The 24,229-nt window shown below is 31.8% G+C and overlaps 3 protein-coding genes across 7 annotated transcripts; 1 reads left to right on the forward strand and 2 right to left on the reverse strand.

Moving 5' to 3' along the window:
- Window positions 1-352: 352 nt before the first annotated feature.
- LOC123007545 (hemicentin-1-like) lies at window positions 353-10,168 on the reverse strand. Of its 4 annotated transcripts, none has more exons than XM_044402912.1 (6): window positions 9,859-10,168; window positions 3,671-3,822; window positions 1,387-1,591; window positions 1,143-1,339; window positions 767-929; window positions 353-487 (listed from the first exon to the last, which is right to left on the reverse strand). In XM_044402912.1, the coding sequence occupies exons 1-6, from the start codon at window positions 9,947-9,949 to the stop codon at window positions 378-380; spliced, it is 918 nt and encodes a 305-aa protein (XP_044258847.1). In that variant the 5' UTR covers window positions 9,950-10,168; the 3' UTR covers window positions 353-377. The 4 variants fall into 4 exon arrangements, 3 of the variants coding, with proteins under 3 accessions (XP_044258847.1, XP_044258846.1, XP_044258844.1); XM_044402911.1 differs by having other exon boundaries at window positions 1,143-1,345; XM_044402909.1 differs by having other exon boundaries at window positions 1,143-1,351.
- Window positions 10,169-15,082: 4,914 nt separating this feature from the next.
- LOC123007911 (organic cation transporter protein-like) lies at window positions 15,083-19,048 on the reverse strand. 2 transcript variants are annotated; one of them, XM_044403421.1, is made up of 9 exons: window positions 18,809-19,048; window positions 17,669-17,768; window positions 17,308-17,491; window positions 17,054-17,261; window positions 16,900-17,006; window positions 16,698-16,852; window positions 16,036-16,650; window positions 15,811-15,989; window positions 15,083-15,762 (listed from the first exon to the last, which is right to left on the reverse strand). In XM_044403421.1, exons 3-9 carry the CDS (start codon window positions 17,457-17,459, stop codon window positions 15,637-15,639), a joined length of 1,542 nt encoding a protein of 513 aa, XP_044259356.1. In that variant the 5' UTR covers window positions 17,460-17,491; window positions 17,669-17,768; window positions 18,809-19,048; the 3' UTR covers window positions 15,083-15,636. The 2 variants fall into 2 exon arrangements, with proteins under 2 accessions (XP_044259356.1, XP_044259354.1); XM_044403419.1 differs by lacking the exon at window positions 18,809-19,048 and adding an exon at window positions 18,541-18,681.
- Window positions 19,049-21,028: 1,980 nt separating this feature from the next.
- On the forward strand, window positions 21,029-21,787 carry LOC123007912 (UPF0691 protein C9orf116). Its single transcript, XM_044403422.1, has 2 exons — window positions 21,029-21,307; window positions 21,360-21,787. The coding sequence occupies exons 1-2, from the start codon at window positions 21,132-21,134 to the stop codon at window positions 21,490-21,492; spliced, it is 309 nt and encodes a 102-aa protein (XP_044259357.1). The 5' UTR covers window positions 21,029-21,131; the 3' UTR covers window positions 21,493-21,787.
- Window positions 21,788-24,229: the final 2,442 nt, after the last annotated feature.

Here is a 24,229-nt window from a genome sequence, read left to right on the forward strand (position 1 = left end):
ATTCACAAATGAAATAAAGTACTCACAAGTGAGATAAAGTACTCACAAGTGAGTAAATTTGACTATTATATGATATTTACCATTATATTTTTATAGGTGAATATTTTACTTGAATGAAACTTCATTTTTTCTGTAAGATAAAACGTCGTATATCACACGTGATCGAAATGCCATTATGAAACTCGTAAGAAGTGTCCCACTCGTGCGCAAGCGCAAAATTCTCACGTATAATGATGCATTTCTATCACTTATAATATAATGTACTATTATTTTTAACTTCTATTTTCACTAGGGCGGCACCGCCTCCCCAGACGAGCCGCCACTGCTTACGTTTTAGTTAAGTAAAACACGATTTAAAAAAATATTTATTTACATAATTACGTTGGATAATACAGTGTGAATAAGAGTACTAATCCTAAATGAAGCAGACATTTACTTGCACACGACTGTACTGGATAATCCCGTTGCATTGCCTCCGAATGTTCACCTGAAACCCAAAATTATCATAGAAAGTGTTGTACTTAAAATCCAGCATCAGTGTAGCTTTTTTTCCTGTCTATTGTATCGCAATGTTCAATCAACCTTTGCACTTAGGTGTCGACCAACGCCATTATTCACTTTTGTTCTTCCTATTCCGAGCAATTTACTGTCACGACTGATAAAACCCTATTTGAAAAATCCTTTTTTTGTAACAATCTACTAATTACGTGTGCCATTTGAATAAAGTTTTGTTAGTTAATCCAGTGAATCGGTAAATCTCACTCACTTTCAACGACAAACATTTTGATTGAGTCTGATTTGACTGACATTTGGAGGCAGGTGTATTGTCCGCTGTCTCTCCAGGACGCTTTAGAAATTTTCAGTATGCCAATCACTTTCCGACTTGATTCTTCGAAGAGAGTCTTGGTGGAGATGTGAGAATGACTCGGCTGAAAATATAAATAAAAAAATGCAAATCAAGGTTTAAGCAATTGGAGAATAATTTGGCTATTATGCAAGAGTTTAGAATCGGCTTTATCTCAGTGCTGAGGGTTAAATTGTATACATCTCTTGAATTCGGAAGTTGGTGAGGTGGAGTCACGCTTGGGATCGGTGTAGTAAATTTGGGTTCGTGTCGTGAAATAAAATAAAAGAATGCTAACTTCAAAGAGTAGTTCTTTGTTGTCGTGCAACCAGCGCACTTTCGGTTTAGCGCTCATGAAACCTCCAGATTGTGGCGTAGATAAAGGAGATATTTCACATGTGAAGGTCACCAGGGACCCATCTCGGACATAAACTTCCCTCGGACCTTTTATTAGAGCTTGGCCTAGCCATCTGGAGCTTTCGAACTTGCGCGCGCCTGAAACTGAAACTACAAAATTAAAAATTTTCTTCATGGAAAACTACCTGAAAGGTTGAGAGCGAGACTCATCTTGGGGTCGGTGTTGACTTGACACTCGTATTGACCAGCGTCGGATAAGTGAACTCCTCTTATCCGAAGCCCCCAGAAGTCCCCTCCTAGCGACGGCACTGCCTCGAACCGGCTGTCGCTCGAGAACGTAAAAGGACCGGACGTGAGGATGTGCAAGTCTCTACTTCTAATCCAAGACACCTGTAACATGAGATTTCCTTGTACGAATACACAGACGCTTTTAAGGATTACATTTACATACGAGAAATTTATCGTCCTTGCAGATTTTCCTGATAAATGTTTGTTTGGATTCTTTTAGGAGATATGACACGTGGATTTTATAGAACGAGGCGTTTCCAAATAGTTGTAATTAAATTTCAGACATAAATTCAAGTTAACAAAGTGTGATGAAAACTCTGGTTAAATTTTTAATTATAAGTTAATTGAAATTTAATTATTCTCGGCAGCATAAGTTCAATAAACGATCCAATATTATTCTATTCGAGCTAATTTCAACTCGTTACATTACTTTTTCTGTTTCACTACTCCGAATTCCAGTTCTAACTAAACCGCCATTATTGGGTTATTAATTAATGCACAAATATTCCACTCTTCAGTAGCAAAACACTAATTTCCAGAACTGTAATTATAACATTTCAGTAACGATTAAATAAATTGATCCAAAAATGCTCATGTTGTAATAACAGACCCACTCAACTTAGGCTTTTTAAAGTTTTTTTTTTTTAATTGATAAGTTTGATACAGGGAGAATAGAAAGTATGGACCAGATTTTGCTTACACTATTTATATATTTTCTAAACTATTTGATGAATAATAAAGTCCTATAAAAATGTAACGTTCTGCAAAATTTGTATAAATTTGTATTTTTTTAGTAACGATACAACTTTTTTAATTTAAGGATTACAATTGTTTACATTTTATTCAATTTTTATCGAAAAAAATTCATATAAGTTGCCATTTAGGCAAAAATCGTATAACGCAAAAACAATAAAACACAATTTCATTCTCAAAACACAATTACAATTTTTATAGGACTTTAATATTTATTAATTTTATTTTCTGAAGGGAAATGATTTAAAAAAAAACGCTTGATTACATACTTTCTATTCACCATAAATTCCGTAAAAAAATTGTTGCCACTTTTCACAATGATTTCTTCTGTATGCGCCTCTTGGCCTAAATTTGAAAATTGAGTTCAATGGTAACACAGATTCTTCTTTTAAACAAAAATCAAATTTTATAACCTATTTCGCCCCAAAAAAAAACGCGGTTGCGCCGTAGAAAAGTTCGGAAACTATTATACTCTTAATCCTTTTTAAGGTGTGGAAAAAAAATCTAAATTTCAAAAATTGACAAAATCACCCCTTATAACATTAAAATTTTATTGATTACAATCAAATTGTTTATATTTCTTCGTTTTGTGTAAATACGAAATAGTTCTCATTAACAAATTATTTGACGACTTGCAAATGCTATAAAAATAAAAGCTGCTGAAACTAAATAACAAAAAGAAAATCTTTAAATTTTTCAGAGAAATTTTCTTAACTTTTAATTTATTTTCACTTTGTTAAAATCCTTTATTCTTGTAATTTTTTGTTTAAATGAAATTAAGTTTTAATTTAACTGACTAATTCAAAGAGCTTATAACGTTGCAAATCATTTTCTAAATTCGTCTTTTTATATAAGTATGTATACCCAATTAAAATAAATTTAAAATATAAAAGCCTTGAGTCAAAAGCATACACCGAAACTGGGCTGTAAATAAAATTAGAGAAGAGCCTGAATTTGGAACTTTGTTCAAAATGGCCTTAATTTGCTTTGAAAACTCTTGAGTTTCTTAGAAAATTTCGTCTAATAAGTCTTAGCGAAGTAACAATTGATATTCAAATTTATTACTCTAAAAGACTTTACATTCCTTTACAACAAAATTGAGTTTGAAACTTCATTTATTATAAAGACAACTGCTGAAATCGTATCGTTTTATAATTCTCACATTTAAAACTTATTACAAAGCTATTTCTATAGTCGACCCAAAAAGGATTTAATATTTTATTCCCTCAGTCCTGTAGGCCATTTAATATTTCTGCTTTGATAATTCAAGAACAGAAGTAACCATTGTTATGACAAAAGCAGAGTTCTTTTCTCTCGTTCAAAGTAAATGTTTTGAAAGATTTTTTACAATGTGGTGTTAAAACCGTGCAAATTATAAATTGGATTTCGACGTAAGTGGAAAACAAGCACTCGAGCCATAAAACTTACAACTTTATCTCCCAGATATCTGACTGTGCAAGGTAAAAGAAGAGTTTGCCCCTCAGTGGCTTCGAGTTCCCTTATCGTAAAATCATCGAAGACTGGCGACGAACCCGCATTGTGGTCTAGCACACTTTTTACTCCACTGGTCCAAGTGTATCCTGAAACAAGACAATCTATGAGTTTATTTAGCACTGAAAAAGGGTTAAACGCTTGGCACGTGGCCAATTATTTGTCAATTACGGCATCTAGGCCACTAGAACGTTTTCAGCGAGAGATGTGAAACACGCCAACGTACAAATTTTTAATCCGGGCTATAAATTTTTAGCCGGAATTTAATTCGGATCAATTAAGCTTTTCAAGTTACAAACGATCTGCTCTAATTTATTGCAGAATTTTTTGATAAGTTGAGCCAAATCTGCACCGTAATTTTCGCAATGCGGCTAATGCACAATTCCAATTTACATAGAAATCACCGGATTTAGTCCGGATTTGACCGCAAGCACGAGTAATTATTATCAGGTAAGCAAGTGCGGTTGAGCCACTACAGCCAATTTCACTACAAACGGTTCAGTTAAAATAAATCCCCAGTGTGTGCGGTTTTACAAGACTTGACGCAAGTGACAAATTGATACAATTATTTACCCAAAAGATAATTCACTTTTAATGCTAAATTTATTACTGCAAGTGGACGCTACTCTCCCAGATTGCAAAACTAGTTGTGTATTGTCCGATATTAAACTGATAGCAAAGCAAATTTATTCAGGAAACACAGTTTAAGTACAAAAAACACAAATTAAAAATTACATGGAGGTCGCTGGCCTTATTTGATATCAGTGTTTGCGAGTTCTCCGATAAATAACGATGTTTGATCAATTGATCGTTATCTCGAGCCGAATTCGCCCAATTAATTTCGGTTGGAAATAATTGAATTTTCTTTTGAAATCATTTGCAATATAAACGCCCTCAGATGTTAAGTGTATGTTCACCGCGTCGATTGTTTCATGATTAACCAGCATATTATGTTGACTTTCTAAACAACAAAATAATTGCAACAATGAACACAAATACAAAGCGGATGGCATACTCTTATTGTTGGCCAAAGCAATTATTTTATAGAACGGCCATTCGACTCTATTACCGGTGAACATAAATACCGAGCAGACGACGTTGTACGATTATTTTCCCCCAAACACTCGCTCAAAAAGGAAATCGCGAAATGTTCAACTATTTTTCATTGGTCACGTTCGACAAGACAAACGGTTTTAATCAAGACGACGACAAACCAAATACGACTGATCGAATATTATCGGGCAAAATGCCACTCGGAAAAGTCTCAAGAGAGTTACAACTAATCAACGGTTACCAAAAGTGCAAACAATGAGAAAATATCAAAACTGGCGACGGATAAATTTAGATGAGAGTATTTCCGGCAAGGTATACCAACCATTAATAACCAGGCCGAAAAAGCTCTAATGATTCTCAATTCGAAAATAGATTTGTGTTTACTTTTCACAAACATTGCGGAAGTTACGTATAGTACATCTTTATTTAAATTATCTTGAATTCTATGGTCATTATTTGGCCAAGTTCAAGACTTTTTAACTGATATAAATCGCATCCAATTAGTTAAAGAGACAACTCAAATATATTTTTAGGATTTAAATAGTGTTGACAGAACTAGAGTGTAAAGAAACATCTTTACTTGTTAGCTGCGATTTATTTTCCCAACAATGCAACGGTGTTTCGAAATTGTCGAATTAATTATTCACGTTTTTAATAATAATCACGCAATACCTGTAATATTAATAATAGTATATTATAATACTAGTTTATAAGCAAGCCTTTAAAACACGCACGACATGTTTAAAAGCACGACGCGTCAGCGGAGTTACCTAGACAACTTTAAAATTCAGCGTGCTATAAAGGCCAAATTACGCACGCTGCAGCGTGTTTTAATTTAGGATTATAATAATAGTGCAGGTATAATAAAAAATAATAAACAATCCCAATCATGTAATTGTTTCAAATTCAATTTACAACAAATCAAATTTTTAAAAATTAGGTTTTGTTAATTTTGTTAATAATAATAATATTATCTATTATTATTGTGACTTACACTTTGCGTTAAATTCTATATAATTTTTAATGCATTTTTCTGGGTTTCCAAAAACACAGACACATAAAAAACACCATATGCCAATTGTAAGATTTTTTATTTTTAATTTTTTTTCTAATTTAATTACTCTACTAAGACATTAATAAGTTTTTTTGGTAGTCATGCCCATAACCTCTTGAAAAAAGAATAAAAAACGTATTGAAAACATAAAACACCAACTCAATTATTTACTTTTACAAGTACAAATTGTTGTTTTTTTAACTAGAAATATTATACCAAAATACAGAACTGTTATTTGGAGCATTTTTTAAAGTAAAAAGTCATAAAAAAATTTAATTTAAAGAAGTTTTAAGTTTTTAACTTGAGTCTATTATTGTCATAATTTCAGACTTTCAGAATTTTTTAAAGTACTTATGTCTTTCGACCAAACCTGTTGGTATTTTAAAACAAAAACAAAAAACAAAAATTTTCTATTACATTTGTTCACCAAGACAATCTGTTGAAATTTCTCATTTTTCCATTTTTTTTTAATTACTCTTTTAAAACATTTATCAAGTTTTTTTAGTAGTCATGTATTATAACATTTTGAAAAAAGGATAAAAAACGCATTGAAAACATAAAACACCAACTCAACTATTAAATTTTACAAGTTTTTTTAACTAGTTATATCATACAAAAATATTGAACTATTATTTAGAACATTTTTGGTAGTAAAAAGTCTTAAAGAACTTTGAAAGTTTTTAATATAAAGAATTTTTAAGTTTTTAACTCTAGTCTATTACTGTCATAATTTCAGATTTTTTAAAGGTTAACTTTTTAAAGTACTTATGTCTGTCGAGCAAACTTGATAGCATTTTAACCCAAAAAAAACAAATTTTTTTATTACATTTGTTCACCAAGACAACTTTTTAAAGTACTTATGTCTTTCGAGCAAACTTGTTAGCATTTTAACCCAAAAAAAAACAAATTTTTCTAGACAGTTAAAATTTTTGATATATAAAATATTTTTGATAATAACAATCTAGATAACTAGCGCAGTTAGTAGGATATTACAAAGGGCATATCCTTATGTTTATTGAGAAGAAGTGATATATTTTTTAGACATTTTAAAGATTTTATTGTTTTTATCAAAAATATTGAAGATTATTGAGGTTTATTAAAGATTGTGAGATTTACATTGAAGATCATTTTAAAGAAAAGATTTTGAGAATTTTAAAGATTTCCCAAGAATTTTAAATTTCTGGACAAACATCACTAGATTCTCATAATTCTCATTTTTGACTTAAGAGGATTGGAGTTTCTGTGCAAGTAAACTTCAACAAACTATTATTTGTTGTTTGGTACTGTTACACAGCCCTTTTCATCTTTCATGTAGTAACAAAAATTGTGCTACCTATAGCGCGACGCTAGTTATCGACAAAAAATTGCGAATAAGATGCAAAAGTCGGTGTTTTGTATCGAATCACTCTTTTTCAAACATTGTGCATAAGGATATTTAATCAATACAGTCGAATGTAGTTGAAAGTTAGTAGATTTAACTCTTGCATAAGGCATTTAAACTTTCGTTTCGTTATTATTTACCGAAAATCCTTCCATCGCTATTCGACCATCAAAGCGCCTGTGTCAAGCTCAAAATCCTTTCGTTCTCGGTCGAGTAATTTAAGCTCGCCAAAGGAGACAATTCCACACATGCAGCAGTTCAAAAATCAGACACCCATCCATGTGTTACGGATTACGTATACGTCTACGTAATTAAATACCGTTAAACGGAGGAATGCATCACAACTACAGATTAATAATCCGCATGTGGGGTAAATGGGGCGCAGCACCATGTTTGACAGGAACAGCTGATTCTGAGTAAACAATAAAACGGTCGAAGGGACTGAAAAATTGCCTGATTCTTCACTTTTAATATGCGCTGTGTTCGGTTACTGCACCTGGAGTAACTCTGTTCTTTTAGAAAAATAAACATGTGCTAAAAATAGGACCGTCAGTTACTAAAGTCGAGTAATAAAACCGCAACAATTATTTGTTTTAACGCGACGATCGGTTCAGGATGTAAACGATATGCTTGACTGTCAAAGCTGTTCAAATATTTACAAAGGACGTCCTGTCATCACGCTATTTTTTAGGTAAAACGCGATATTGAAAAAATAACAGACGACGACCTTTAACACCGACGGAATTGTTGACAAGGCGCCAAAGTACCCGAGACAATGCCAAGACGAACAAACAACCAGATGTAATAGAAGAATTCACCAAATTTGAAATTTACTGAAAATAATTGGGCGTTTGCTAACAACCGGACTAAAAAAGGCACCGAGGTATATTTTTAGACGAAAAAACCACTGTTTTATTGTTGGCACTACTGGAATAGATGGAAGTTTTAGCACGATTTGCACGCTTTGCGTGCCATAAGGAATATTTGCGAAATATTTTTGCCACAGCAAATTTGTCCAACGATTTATAAATCAACCTAATCATTACATTAAAGAAGCATTTGCTTCCCTGCTTAAAATAAATACTCCACGAATTTTTTTAGATTGTTTTGTTAATTTATTTTTCCAAAATAAGACTTGGTCGGAATAGTAAAATAATTAAACCGCTTTAAGTTTGAACAAAAGTTCTCCGTAAATAGGTCAAAGCGTGCTTTTATTTTTGTATTTCAACTATTTACTAAAAAATAAAATTTTTCATAATTTTATTCTATATTTATCTAATGCAAACATTTATGTTTGATTTTAATGGTATGTTAAAATCAGTTTGTTTTAACACATTTTTATTATTTTATTTTCATAATTCGAGGAATAATCTGTAATTTAATTAAAAATTATTCCCTATGCGTGAAAAAATTCCAACCATTGTGAGGATTTTATCCTTTCCCATTGTCTATTTAGAACACTTAAGTAATTAAATACGTCGTTGCATACCTAGGGCAAGCTAAATTTAAATTTTCTAAATGTAATCAAGCTATTGTAAATATAAATAGAGCTGTTGCGGCACGAATTGTATTTTTCGAAAACAAGTTTCCTTTAGCTGTTTTCGAGGCAGCAGAATTTAATAAATTGCTAATTGCCAACTAAAAATATCCCGTTAATTGGTTTTGTCTCGAATTATGAAAAATGCTTTGAACCTGGCGCACAACATTAATTCAAACATACAGAAATAATTGAAATGGTCTTATTTCCAGTGAAGGACGCCAACGACAATAAAGCAAGCCGTTTGAAGCTTTCAACGCAAAAATTTAAATAAACCCATGATTTACATTTTAAGACCATTACAGCTTTAAAAGCTTCTAACTGTTGTTAACGTCAAATATGCTCCATTTTGTCATAATGTTTTTCTTATATGATGCAAAATATTTATTCTTGCAATTACGTAAGAGCTTTTGTTGAAATTGGGAAAGTTTAATTCGAGTAAACCCAACTTTATAGCTGTTTTCATTAGAAAATATTTCGGGACGTTCCAACGAAAATACAATAGAGACCACAAATTGCTAGATGGCTATTGTCCAAATCTAAACTGTTAGATTTAGTTTATTTAAGCAATCAAAGGTGTTGTGTTTTGAAATCGGATTAAAAACAACCGAAATAACAATAATATTTACTGCTGGTTATTAGACTTCTTCGAATACGTGCCCCATAATTGCCCATTAAAACCCGTGTCGTGTTTTACAGCCTTCATGTTAACAGGGTGAGCCACAAATAATTTCTGTATTTCTATTTGTCATAGTTTTCTCCTTGTTGCGCTAATTTTAATCGTAATTAAGTTTATTGTTTAGAATGTAAACGTATCTTTTTCAATCTAATATTAGCCAGAACTGTTCTTTTATAAGAGATGATAAAAGAAACTTTATAAAAGCTATATTAAAAACCATAAACTTTTTCATTGAAACAATCGTATCAACTTCAGAAAATAAAAATGAAAAATGAAGGGAGCATGTGGCCGTCTATTTGTTCTCAGATTTCCATTATCTCTGCTCTTTTGACAGAAGACGTAAACACAATTCGTCTTAATTAAGTGAAATCTTTAAAATTGTGTTTAAAAACGTGGGTTAATCTGTGAGAAAACAACAAACCTTCCATGACCGTGCTGCAAGTTAATAAAATCGTCCACACTTGCAGAAGTTTGCAAACATTGAAAGACACTTCACTGCAAACAGCACTCATATTTAAACTACGTTTAAACCGGCTTTGTCATAATGAAACTTCATTTTGACATCACATTAGGGCTTAAGCGAATTACTCCGGATATATTTGATCAAGGTGAAGAGAGAATTCCGTCTTCTTAATTAAAAAAAAATCGTGTGTGCGGATGCGGGCTTAACGCACGTGCGTTTGACTCAACTACCACCACTGCTTCTATTCTGACAGCTTTGTGTTTGGTTCCGACGATGAGAATAGCACTCGAAGACTTGCTTACCGCATTTAATGCTGCCATTCGTCTTTTCGACCCGCCGATTTATTACAACAAATGCCAAGTTTAAGCTCCGCATTACATCCGAGGAGCTTTCGAGGCTAGTATTTTTTGAACCGGGGAAATACCGATACTTGCATGTTTATGATAGTTTAGTTATTTCCTTCCGCATGTATGCATTACTATGCATGTATCATCGCACGATCGCTATGTTTCAACTTCTTGCATAGTTTATGTTGAATTAACTTCGACGTCATAACTATGGAAATTTTGTTTCTTGTTCTGTTGCTGATCGATAACTAACACTCTAACACAGGCAAGAAATTGTTGGGGCATATCTCTGACATTATTAATTTTAATTTAACTCTGCTATTACTCAGAGAATTTTAACCCGATAATAAGATGAAAAACCAATGTGAATTTACTATTTAATATGATTATGATTACCATAGCAATACAAAAATTTTACGGAATTTTTTTGACTCAAGCTAAAATAAATAAGTTGACACATTAACTATCCTCAAATATTTAGTAAAACTTTATTTTAAACATCAAAAACTAAAACTTACTTATTTGAACTCGTGATGTCATGCAATTTTCACCCAAATACCCCTCGTGCATTGATTGAATCCGGAAATTTAGGAAAATACCGTTTGACAAAATATGAAAACGTTTAAATTTAATCGAGTAAAAAATTGGTATATTTAGTAATTCTCAAATTTAAAATTAATCCCTCTCTAACTGGAACAAGAATGAGAATTTAATTACCACACAACATGCTCAACACTTGGCATATTGTTTATTATTTCATGTCAAATCAGATTTTATGGTGAGAAGCTTATCTACAGCTACAGCAGAATAATTTGTCACAATAATTAAACGAGTTATTATTATGTATTACTAATTTACTAGTGATGTACCAACAGAATTTTCTAATACGTTATATACAAGGTGATTCACGAGGAATAATGAGCCTGACCAAATTCTCGATGCAACCAACATTTCAGTTGTCTCAAAATAACTTGCGAAAAGTAATGGTGGTTGCATCGAGAATTTGGTCAGGCTCATTATTCTTCGTGAATCACCTTGTATACAGGTTGAACCAAAAATTAACGTACAAACAGTAACCAAAAATGTTGGTTGTCATTTAGAAAAATACTGATAACGTTGTTACTTAAAAATCATTGAGGTTGTAAATAATAAAATAATGAAAATGTATCACTTATAAAAATAATATCGACGTGTGATAAAATGATATAAAAGATAATAAATATGCTAAAAAATGATAAAAGTATGAATTTTGTGCGCTGTATAGCTTTTCGCGCTGTGTCCTAAATATATTTAACTTTATTTGAGGCAAAGTATTTGTACCTTTACTGATTTATTATGAAAAAACATACAGTATGTCTCCGGATTAAGTTTACAAGAGGAAAAAAAAATATCTTTGATTTTACGCCAAAAGTGCAAAGGAAAAACATTTTTTGCTTCACCTGTAACGAGTAAATCTGTAATTAAAACATTATTCTGATTCAGTGAAGGGAAAAGTTAATTTCTTTCTTAATTTTGGACTTTTTAAGTCTTATCGCATTGGTGGTTTTATTTAATTGACAACAATATGTCACTTTGACAATTAATTTATTCTAAGTCCAAAATCAAGACAAAAATGAGCTTTTCTTTCTGCTGAGTCAGAATAAAAGTTTTAATTACAGATTTGCTCGTTTCAGGTGAAGCAAAAAATGTTTTTCTTTTGCAGTTTTGGCGTAAAATCAAAGATAACAATTTTTTTCCTCTTTTAAATTTAATCTAGGGACATACTGTATAACTGTGCAAAGTCATCGATTACATATATAATAGACATATAAAAGTCAAATGTCAAAAAAAAATATCAAAATTTTTTAAACATTTTTTCTGTTCATTTACCCTAAGGCGCAACTTTAAACATACCTACTGTATACACAGGATTTTTGAATGATATTTGACAGTCGAATAAAAAAATAATAAAACACCAATACAAATACCTATTATAAAATTTTAGGTTTCATAGAAGCTGTTGTATTAGAACAAAAGTTTTAAAATTCGACGAAAAAGTATAAAAACATGTCTTTATGTTATTATTTCGAACTATTAATAATATTAAACTTGGTGATGGTCGACTTTTTAACTTTACCTACTTATACGTATTGTCATACTTTTTAATGCCGATTTAAAATAAATAAAAATCAAATGAATCAATCAATAAAAAGTAAAAAATAAATAAATAAAGTTTAGAATTGAAAATTAATCTTTTTTAGTTTTGTAACCCCTCAATTAAGAACTATTCTAAAACAAAAATTGGCCAAACGTTTTCCTGATAAAATTCTTAAAATTCAAAAGTTAAATCAAATATTGAATAATTTCAAAAAAGTGGTCGTTTTTCCATTATTATTGATTATTTATTTAGGTATAAAAAATGCTACTGCTTATTTTAGTAACAATTTTGTTAACAAAGAGAAATGAAATAAAATGTTGTTCAAACCTCCCGTGAATCATGTTCGAATAAATAGGGCAAGAGTCTGGACTGCCACCCTCCCAAATATTGCGCGATTTGTTCAGTATACATCCGCCCCAAGATATTGTTTCGTGGCCGCCCCCGAACATCCTTTAGCAGGAGTTAAATGCTTTTTCTGTGTTCCTCCTGTTAGAGAATATTTATTCCAGGTCATTAAGCACGATGCTTGTTCTCTTCTCGATTTAGCTAACAAAATGTCTAGTTAAATATTAAACGAACTTATCTATCGTTGACAAATCGTTTTCAATTAACAGATTTGATGGGGATGGATTTGTTAATAATTATTTCAGTAATGACGAATTGATGGATTGTAAATTATCTAGTTTCTGGATTTGTTTATTCTCTCAGTAACGTATCATGAAACCTATATTAAATTTGATTACATATTCAATAGGAGATAATGATTCATATAAAATTAGGTATTGATTAATTAACATACTTTAAATTTTGTTGCCACAATTTGCCAATCATTTAAAAGTTTGATGAAGGTTTCCGGTGAAAAGGTCTGGATTTGATGTTCAGTAAAATGGAAATAGCGGCACGATTTTATGTGTTAATCAACTATAAACGTTCGTTAATAAATGTGAAAACATATTTGCCACATCCATTTGAATTAATGACTTATTGTTTATTTTTGTTACTCAATAAAGCTCGCATTAGCACTAAACGGACTTGGAAAGCAAACAGATTTTTCGATTCGACATCAAAAGATTTATCTCGTATTGATAATCGTCTGCATAATAAACTCCTTCGCTAGGGGCGGCGATGCATCTGATAAGAGAAACATAGTCCACCACAGGGGGCGCCAGACGTCTACCCTTGCGACAAAGCATTCCATTTTAGCACCTCGGCAGGATGGCCCATCTGAAATACCTGTTAACACGACTTTTGACCATCGCCCCACAACAATACTTGTTCGACTCAACAACGCGTTGAATTTAAATTATCTCTTATACATTGTGCGCTCACTATTGTTCCCGTATAATTTCACCATAAATTTTACTGCTACTCAACAAAGTTTTATTTTCGGTACACGTTCCTAAGATAAAATACTCGGACATAAATTTGAATTTTTACAGCTCTAATATGTTTTGATTACCCGCTTTTATTAAAAGATTTTACATGCTAACTCACGCACCGATTTTTCACCACACGACACATAAAAATTTCGTTTAATGATGATTTTGACGGCGGGAGTATTATACTCAATTGGAATTCCATCACTACACCGACATTTACAAGTTAACTGCATTTTAATGACCGATTGAATCGAATATAAATTGTCTTGTAGATTTAATCGTTTCAACAGCATAGTTCCAAAAGCTGCGACCAAGCTTTTGGGCTTTTTTAAGCCTCAAGCGTGTGTGATTTTGGATTACTTTGCCAATCTGGCTTGTGTTAAGTGTTATGTACTTATCCCAATGACAAATGGATTGAATCAACAATTACGCATTAAATTTGCATTAACAAGCATTTAATTACTAATCCCCTTTGTTAATTATACAACTTCTGTTACACCAGATTTTATATCAATTAGTAAACTCGAGGAGGTAGGTATTTACGTGAAATAAACACACGTCATTGCAGGAGTGTACAGATTTTATCCAAGTCGTAACAAATCAATTATTATGCAAATTACAAGTAATTAAATGCAATTTTTTTCGAGTTGCAGTCAGGTAAATGTAGATTTATTGCAACAATTTGCATGCTTGTTTATCATATTTATTACTAGAAACAAAATCAATAAGGATTTGTAATTTTGCTAAAGCTTGAGCTTTCAGAAATGTTGCTACCAGTGGCGACACCTCGTATTGACGGGACGAGATGCGGAAATACGCAATGCGTGATCTTCACACCATTTTTCAAACATATTACACACTTTTCTTTTTAATATTTATACTAATCATTAAACTGGTTTTTGTGTTTTTCCTATTTGTTCAACAGCAACGAGTAAAATTTTAATTTAATTAGAAGTCAGAGGTGAATAAGTTGTTTTTTTTTCGAAATTCGGCAAATTATAACAATTTAGATGTTTTATTTTGTCGTCAGCACTTAGCACAAAATTGTTATTTACAATAGCTGCCGGAAACTTAAAAAAAATCAACTTAAATTTGCGCCAAGAAACCGCTAAATACCCTCTAAAAAAACACACTTAAATGTAATTACAAGAGCGGGAAAAAAATATATAAGTCATCATTACATCAAAAATTTCCTCAAGGTCGATTTTTACACTTATTTGGTCACGTGTTGGTGTTTTATAACACTTGTTATATCATTGTAATATTTTTTTATTTAATTGAAATTTATGTGTTGGGAATGAGAGAAAACAAACTCATAATTTGTTTGGAAAACTATTTTTTATTAAGTCATACGTACATAATATAAATGTATTAAAACACAATTTTAATAACAAATCAATTTGAGGTGCAGTCCGAGGTCGATTTGACCTTTTATAGTAAACAAATAAGGAACAGTTAAGTCAAACAATGAGATGCACTAACTGTATGAAAGTACAAACTTCCTCCTTGAATAAATTTGCAAGAATCACAAACAAATTGTTAAATCAAATAAATCAATTTTTGTCATTATTCTAGAAAGTTTTAATAACATTTGTCGTCATCAAAACATAAATAAATCATCAATTTTTTCGTTGTTGTTAAAAAAGCGGAAATAATTAAAAAACAACAAGACACATTAGAATGCCGAAAACTGGAATCGCGCGATCTTTCCAAGGTGATTATTATAGGGGTATTGAATGATGACCGTGAAAAATTCATTGCCGTTTCTAACACTCGCAAAAATGAGTCTAATTACGACGTACAAACTTGCACCAAAAAGAGTTGCAAACACTCTTAATTATCTATTTACATAATCAACTACAATTTACTAAAATCAGGATTTATCTATCTCTTCGGGATTTTTCGTATCTTTCGTCTCCGGAAAGAGGAATGCCAACAGTCCGGCAGTGAAGGCAAGAGCCGAGAAGACCATCAGCGGTAGAGGCTTATAGACTTTCGCCTGAAACAAATTTCTCATTTTTGCTCGATTGAAAATGACCAGATTTACCAATAAAGGCACTTGTGGTGCCAGCATTGAGCCAACGCATCCAAACATGGAACAAACAGCAAACGCGGAATGTCTCGAGCTAGTGGGGAATAATTCAGCCGTGTAAATGTAAATAGTCATGTAAGACACGGTAACGAAGAGTTTTCCGGAGAGGAAGACTACGAGTGCGAGTGGACTTCCTGCAACGAACGGTTTAATAGCTGTTTTGGCCTTGTTTACGTTTACCTGATTTGATAAAATCGACACTGAGGCAAGCCACTCCTGTGAGGATAAGACTCAGAGCGAGAGTTTTCTTTCGCCCGATTCGATCCAAAGCTCCGTAGGCTAATATGTAAGCAGGAATTTCAACCACAGAGACGCACATATAATTTACATAAATGTCCTGAGATAGAGCCACTGATTGAATTGTTAAACCGTAGTAAGGGAAATTGCAGCAGATCCAAGTGAACGAACAATGGATGATTCGAATAAGGAGACTTTTCTTTTTCAGAATTGCCATCAAAGGAATCGCTTCGTCACCGTCACTCTTGCTGTCTTCAAGGTACGGAATTGTTTTAATCGTTTCTTCGGTCAATTCTTTGTCGTTCATTTTCGCTATTGATTTCAGGATGTTTTCAGCTTTTTCGATTTTGTTTCGCGCGATTAGCCATCTCACAGATTCGGGGACAAACCACAAAATAATTGTTACTAAAATTCCAGGGCCGTACATGATTTGAGTCATAAATTGCCAAGTCGGGGACACCCAAGCTGCGGCCCCTAACAAAATATGACCCACGGTAAATGCCAAACAGATAATACTGTTGCCCAAATTTCGACGTTTTGAGTCGACTAATTCTAGAGCTGGAAGAAAATTAATAATTTTTCAGGATTGAATTTGAGCAATTTACCTAAGATAAAGGCCCCACTGTATATTCCTGAACCCACCACTGTATTCAAAAACTCCAACCCAACGTACATGTAATAATTTACTGAAAATGATCGTATGAGACCCACAATTGTGCTCAAAAATACGCTAACTATGACCATCGATTTTCGACCAAATCTGGAATAATTTCATAAGAAACAATTTTGTTTGGGAAAATGTTTTACCGGTCGGAGAAAAATCCAGCAAGTGGTAAACACACAAGTTTTCCTACCACATTGATTGTTCCTATTATTGTTAATTTCCAGAGATTTTCATCGCATTTTATATTAAACTGGAATTAATTATTGGAATTGACGTTTTTTGGGTTTGGGGACTTACATCGTGGACAATTGTCGTTTCTTGTCTTTCGTAAATAAAATCATGACATGTTAAAGTCTCATTTTTTATGAAGTTAGTACAAGTGTCATTCTCTTCAGGTTGATAGTAGGAACATTTACTTGGAATATTTTGTTCAAAAGGAACGGCATTTTTCAACCATTCTGGATTGAAATCACCGTTTTCTTTATCACACGAATCAATGTTACACCTAAATTTTTCGTTAAAAATTTTCTAAAAAATTAAAAATGACTTGCCTGTATTTGATGTCCCTCGCGATGAAAATGTAATTCATTGCCGGAAAAACGGAGAAAATAATCGCGGTACACAATGCCGAATAGTACAAAGTTTGAAATTTTCCCCATCCTCCTATCGAGATGAGAATATCGTCGAGATCAAACTTCTTCATTGCGAGAAAAGATGTGTTTCTACTAGCGATAACTAAAACAGACTAAATCACTAAAAATGCATACGAGAAAATTATTTGCTCATTTAAAAACGATAAAAAAAATTAAACCGGTTGTTTATTGCTTCTGGCTCACGTTGTATGACGAGAAGGTACGAGCAAAAATTATTTCTCTTTGAATAAACAACAAATTATGCAAAAAATGGCATTACCTGACTGTGTTGCCGCCTTAAGAATTGCTCAAAAACTGAGATCACTGGACACCGGCATTAGTTTCAATTTTATTTGACCTCAACGGAAGGACGCACCGATCTGCAAATAAAATGACTCGGATGAAATCCAATTTGCTAATTTTTTAGAAAAAAATTTTGAAATGCATTTTATGAAACGTCTAGAACTCTAGATGACTAGTAACCTAAATAATTTCCCCGACACGTGCTTATAATCGCAATGATTAATTAAATATTTGTTGACGGTATAAATATTTTTAATAAATCATTGTTTATTGTTTTTATTTCAAAACCTTAATGGACAAAGCTACTAAACAAAAGCGTTTAGAAAATTCTTAATTGCTTGGTAATTGCCCCATTTCTCATTAATGTTAAACCTATTGGAGATATGCGAAAAATCATTTCTTTATCTGAAGAATTTTAATCATTTGAAACATTCCTTTGTATTGCCAAAATTTCGAAACTTTGGACTTTTTGTTTTTCCACCAATCGATATTTTTTCAATGACGTTTTGCTATTTATGCAAGGTCAATGTTGTAACATGACTCATATCAGTCACAAGAAGAATTGATTAAATAATCCGGTTTTTATTTCTCTATCGACGACCAATTGCATAACTTGAACCAATCAAGATTCTAGAAATATGTACAATTCTTACTTTTCCATTCACACCTAATGGACGGTAAATTTACGTTTATAACATACTATGATAAGAATATCAATTACCATAATTATGATATGTACCTGGAACTTGATGTGTGGTTTTCGAATCACAAGATGCATTACAAAATCATATTTTGTACAAGGACGTTAAGAAATTATCTATTATTTAAAGATGAGTTTCTAAGACTTACATCAGTAAAAGTTGCACAAAGTACTAAAACTCAATTAACATTTTTTTCTTAAGAAGAAAATGCGAGTTTTATGAGCAAACTCGAACCTTCTTCACACTTTAAACACCTCCACTACATTATTTGAAAAATTGTATTTACTGACTGTTTTATTATAGTAAAGATTATTGGCCGTCAGGGTCGTTTCATGATTTTAACACCGTCGCAATGACGTTAATTCCAATTTTTACAAAAATTTAACAGTGAATAAATTTCACTGTAAAACACTTACCTCTTGGTGTAATCTCACTAAACACTAGGTTTTCACTTTGTCAACAAGTTATGGTGCCAGTGTGCCACTTGTTGGAACTTCAAAACTGCACTTCACTTTCAATCCATGTATTGAATGTAATTGTGATACGCATTATTTGTATTTGAATTAAATTTGAATGTCCGGTTGTTAGCACGCAATGTTTGGCAAATTGTCAAAGTGTCTAACTTTAGACTCAAAACAGAACAAAGCTCTGGGCAAAAATATCAAAAACCTTGGTTATGTTACAATGAAGAGTTAAGTAGTTTTACAATTTGCAATTTCTTTATTTATCATGCATTTACATGCATTATGCATCATTCATCGAGGTAACTCAATCTGCCGTTTAATTACTTTAGATGTTTTCATTTGAACGCACTTAAAGCTAAGTATGGCAATTTCATGCACTTAACTAGAAAAGTATTGCATTTTATTGTCGCTGAAACCACAAAAGGTAGGTAGATTTATTCTTGTTTTCTAAATTATAGACTTGGTAAATTTTTGTGGTCATTAATTGTTAAATTAAGAACAGGTTACATCAATCACATAGTATTTAAATCAACACAATTGACATTTCCGCAAATTAAAACCATGTACACTTTGTTTCGATTCTATAAAAGTTGCGCAATTAAAAATATCAGAATTGAAATCAGGTGCATTTTACCTTGACTAATAATGGGTTGTATAATAATCAGTGAATGAACTGAGATTTTCTAGAACTAAAAAAAACATAGTATTGTCCGACGCACATCAAAATAAAAATTTTAATAATCATGGGAGAAGAATTGGGTTTATAATATTATACAAATGACGAAATATTTATGAAAATTTAATCAAATTTATTTTCTATACCTGATATGTAAATCCAGTAAAGCCCCTGATTCACGTGAGACTGGCGTCACTCTCAACAAGAATGTTGTTTTCGTATTTTAATCAAAAAAAATATTATGAGACGATTCTAAGAAGCGTCTAAAATTCAAATTTTCAAACCGCATAATAAAAAGTTAAGTTTAAGATAAAAGGTCGTAGTTAATGCATTTGTATTTGACTCGGAAATAATATTTTTTCGCTAATGAGCTTGTTTTTTTTCAAAATTTGTAAACCTTGGACAACTATAGTTTTATTTTCCTCACGTAGGAATTTTCCGCGTATTAAAAAAAATTGGATGTTGATCTCATCATTTTTACCGGTTGAGTAGGATCATGCCCCTGAACCCCTGGTCAAGTACAAGAACTATTATAAATAGTTTAGTCGAATTACAGAGAGCTATAATTAAAACACTTTTTTTAATGTAGGTCATTTCCTGGTTCAAACTAAATATTTGGCACAGAATTTTTGTTAAAATTTATTTCTTGTTTTGACACATTACAGTAATTTGTTGATTTGAAATTCTAAGTTTACTTCAAGCGTTCTCTATTGATTTTGCTAGAATTCAGTGACACAAACTATGCTGTAACTGAAAGCCAGTTTTTAGTTTGGCTATTGCTCTTGAGGTGGCGCTTAAATACACATTTATTCTTGCGTTTAAAATTTACGAGAAAATAGCAATGAGGCTTCTGAAAAATATTCCATTTTGATAGTAAAGAAGTAACTTTTCAGTTGGGTGAATAACAAGGAAATAAATTATTTTAATTAACTTTGTTGAAACGTTGAGAGCAAAATAGCTTTCCTTTCAGTTTGTTTAACAAAGTCTGCAGTTTACTAGCAAACTTAGAAACGAGTTGTTTTGAATTTACTCGCAAAGAAATATCTCCCGGCACGTAGACTAATCAGATTTTCGTAATAAACGCAGATTTCGTCGACCATTAAATTTAGTTTAATAAAACTCTTGGAAAAATTCTTTTTGTTGTTTCCTCGCTGGTTCCTTCTCTTTGATACGGGTTGCCAAAGCATAAATCTTTTACAGCTAAAGTCATAACGTGGCTTTACTGCTAAACCAAAGAAAATACCAAAGTACCGGTTCATTATAATCGCAAGACAACAAAGAAAATTTGATTTTTTAATATTGGTCGGACGTTATTTGATCTCAAGGGAATCTCAGATTGATCAGCGAGCAATCAAAACTAGCTCTATTAGCAGGCATTTTATCAAAATGGATGTGATTAATATTTTTGTTAATTTTGCTAATAACACACGTGAAATTGGGTCGAGATAAATTTCCGTGCGTAGCCACGTTGCTATGGCAAGTTTATTCAATATAAACTAAACCTCGTTGACGTGTGTCAGTGAAAATTTCCGCCAGTATGGAATTCTGCAAGAGTCCATATTAAGCGAAGACGTCCCTTGGCTTTAAAGCTTTTCCAAGATGGATTGCGAGAATTCGGGAGGCGGCCACACGGCCGTCCTCAAAACCTCGGACTTTTACCGTACTTGCGAACTACCGAAAAGATTTGAATATCCTTCTTGGTTTTATGGATATGGGATTCAGCGGAGACCGCCAGAACATCCTTTTTATAGGACCACTTCGAGCGATTACGGGAGGTAAATAAATAACAAAAAAAGGTCCAATTTCGCATTCATTTTTAATTTACAGATACCCGCCAACCATACACACAGTACCCACGTCTTTTTTTCCGAATAATCAACAATTCAGTAAAGCGCTTGCCAAGACGGGAATGTATAGGAATTACTCCCTCAATACGGGCCTGGACCACACGCTATATTAAAATACCTTTCGAGAGACAAAGTACAAATTTTAATTGGAATTTAAGTGCAATCAAAACGACTGGCTGGTATTTTTAAGTTTGTAATGCGCAAATTGAGCTTCGATTCAAACTGCCAATTGGTTTTTGTTGTGGGAAAAGTAATTTGAGCTTTTATATCAAAGTTTAATCATGTTATTGTTAAATTGTGCGCGGGAATTTATTTATTCACACAATTGACACGTTATTTAAATTTTCTATAAAATATTTGCAATTTTTTATCCATTTTCGGAACAAAATAAATTTTTATACAAGGGTTTACAAACGTGTTTTATTCAATAACCACACATTTCAAAGTACAGCTTTCATAAAACTCCTTAATCCTTAAAAATCCTTAATAATAATTAAAAATTCTTCAGTTTTTTGAAAAGTGTATATAAAAAATGCAAAAATTATCTAAAACTCGATCAACACAAGTTTTGGGCATGGGCATGAATTCTACCAAAAACTACTTAGTGAAGGGTAAATATCTCTAGCTTCAAGACCAAAAAACATATTTCTGTCGATTTTAGAATTTTTCAGGGAATGACAATTTTAAATACAGGGTGCGCCAGAACTCGCGCCCCAGAGAAAATTTTCAAGTAAGGTAAGATACCAAGAACATGAAAAAAATGTTTCTAAAATTCTATATGTCAAAAAATTTTGATATTTATTTTTTGACATTTGACATTTTTTTATCTTTTTAATGATACTGAAGATTTGTATATGTTTTTTTACAATTATTTTGTAACGGGACAAAAATTTTGCCAATAAAAGCCACAAATAACATTGAACAGAGTTACACTTTAGGATACATCTTCCTTGTTTCCTCTTTTAATATCATATAACACAAAAACTTTGAAAATTTATTTTTCCAACAGAAATAAATAGGGTTATAATGCAAACTTTAAACACTCATAACTTCGAAATTTTTATGGATAAAATTTTTTTAACATTTTTTCCATGTTCCTGGTATCTTACCTTTTATAGCATTTCTCTGGGGCGCGAGTTCTGGCGCATTCTGTATGTATTTGGACGTTTTGTTTGTATTATACACTACACCAAAAAATTAAGGGAACAAAAATATTTCCAAAATTTTTGGTGATTTTTGAAATGGTCGTATCTAGATTAAAAAAAACAATTTGAAGTTTCTAAAATGTAAATTTTGTTGGTATTCTTTTCACGGGCTTGGGGATTAATTTTTTTAGTTAGATCAATGCATTAACCTGATAGTCTGTTAATTTAACTTAAATATGCTTTTTTCATTTAACGTCAAATATCTCAGTAACAAATTGACGTAAAGAAAAAGATTTATTCTTTGACACTGTCAAAATTTGCGACTTTTCTCCCGTGTAAGGAAGTTTTGACAGGTGTTTGGCATTTTCCAAACGAAACGTCAGAATATTTTTAACAGATTTTTAAAGCAAGCTCGTTACACTCATGGTTTAAAAATCCGCTCGGTGAAATAAAGCGTCCGATTTACACTCAAACTTGTAGAATAAATTACTATTTTTTGTCTTTGATCATTGATATCTTAGCAACCAATAGACGTACACAGAATATAAGTGTAGGGTCAAAAACAACATTGATTTAAAGAAAAGAGGAAAGAGTAGTTTTTGCGTTGTTTTAGTAAATCTACCGCATTTTCACAAATTTTGATGGGAAGACTAATGTTTCTTAATATCTTTACTACTTAATGTAGTAACCCCATCGTTCCATCAAACGGTTTTCTCGGACTGAATGATCAAAATTTCACAGGAACAATTCTACATTTTGTTTCTGAACTTTGTCTAATCTTCATCAAAATGTGAGAAACAGTTTTTTTTTTCAATATTTTTACAATTTTGAATTAGTTACTTAGTTAAAAAAAGTTAAAAAAAAATTAGTTAAATTTGAAAAAACTGTAATTTTTTTTGAAAAACTAAAAAAATCAAAAACAATACTGTCTTTTGAAAAAAAATCAAACAAATGTTTTGATATTTTTTTAAATTTATAAACAAATTCCGATTAGTTAAAAAAAATCAAATTTGAAATTTTTTAGAATTTGCTTTCAAAATATCCTTTTTCATTTAACGTCAAATATCTCAGCGACAAATTGTCGTAAAGAGAATATAAAAAACCATATTAAAGTTCAATGAACAAGCTATTTGGCTCTCCGACTAATGATTTAACTAAAAAAATTTCTAAAGTCTGTGGACCAAAAACTATTTTTTTTCTCATGTTATTTCTTAGGATTAAGTGATAACGGTAGCACAGAAAAAATGTTTGAAAAAAATGTCTAAACTAGAAGCTTAATGCTTCAATATGTTTTTTTTTTAATCTGGATACGCCTATTCTTCAATGAGATAGTCTTTCAAAAATCACCAAAAAATTGAGGAAATATTTTTGTTCCTTTAATTGTTGTAGTGTATAGTATTTTGTAAACTTCAGGATTTAGGATACTAAATACTTGCTGTGCATTTATAATTAAAGACTTTTAATCAATTGGTTTCATAAGTTTGGAAAGCTTGTCTTTACAACCGACAAGCGCTCTTGTTAATCCGAAATCTAGTACAGGTTCATAGTCGTTGTCGACATGGCTTGAACTTGACAGGGAATTGTAATCCAATCTTGTATGTGTGTACTTATGCAAATGATCGTTTGATCTCTTCAAAATCGTGTATGTCTCTTATGAAATTAATACGAATGCAATATCTCCGAAGAATTGTTGTGATCGATTCGT

The sequence above is a fragment of the Tribolium madens genome, unplaced genomic scaffold (genome assembly GCF_015345945.1).
Source record: "Tribolium madens isolate multiple individuals breed KSU strain unplaced genomic scaffold, Tmad_KSU_1.1 Scaffold_3;HRSCAF=73;Tcas5.2_LG2, whole genome shotgun sequence".
NCBI classification, from domain to species: Eukaryota; Metazoa; Arthropoda; class Insecta; order Coleoptera; family Tenebrionidae; genus Tribolium; species Tribolium madens.

What these genes read in the sequence shown, in the direction of transcription:
- LOC123007912 (XM_044403422.1), top strand. Translation starts at nt 21,132, where the DNA reads ATGGATTGCGAGAATTCGGGAGGCGGCCACACGGCCGTCCTCAAAACC. An exon ending in ACTTCGAGCGATTACGGGAG is followed by an intron (nt 21,308 to 21,359) that starts GTAAATAAATAA and finishes TTTAATTTACAG; the next exon opens with ATACCCGCCAACCATACACA.
- LOC123007911 (XM_044403421.1), bottom strand. Translation starts at nt 17,459, where the DNA reads ATGAAGAAGTTTGATCTCGACGATATTCTCATCTCGATAGGAGGATGG. An exon ending in TGTCGATTTTATCAAATCAG is followed by an intron (nt 15,990 to 16,035) that starts GTAAACGTAAAC and finishes CGTTCGTTGCAG; the next exon opens with GAAGTCCACTCGCACTCGTA. An exon ending in CACCACAAGTGCCTTTATTG is followed by an intron (nt 15,763 to 15,810) that starts GTAAATCTGGTC and finishes AATTTGTTTCAG; the next exon opens with GCGAAAGTCTATAAGCCTCT.
- LOC123007545 (XM_044402909.1), bottom strand. Translation starts at nt 9,949, where the DNA reads ATGAGTGCTGTTTGCAGTGAAGTGTCTTTCAATGTTTGCAAACTTCTG. An exon ending in TTGCAGCACGGTCATGGAAG is followed by an intron (nt 3,823 to 9,858) that starts GTTTGTTGTTTT and finishes GTCTTGTTTCAG; the next exon opens with GATACACTTGGACCAGTGGA. An exon ending in CAAAATGTTTGTCGTTGAAA is followed by an intron (nt 488 to 766) that starts GTGAGTGAGATT and finishes TTTGGGTTTCAG; the next exon opens with GTGAACATTCGGAGGCAATG.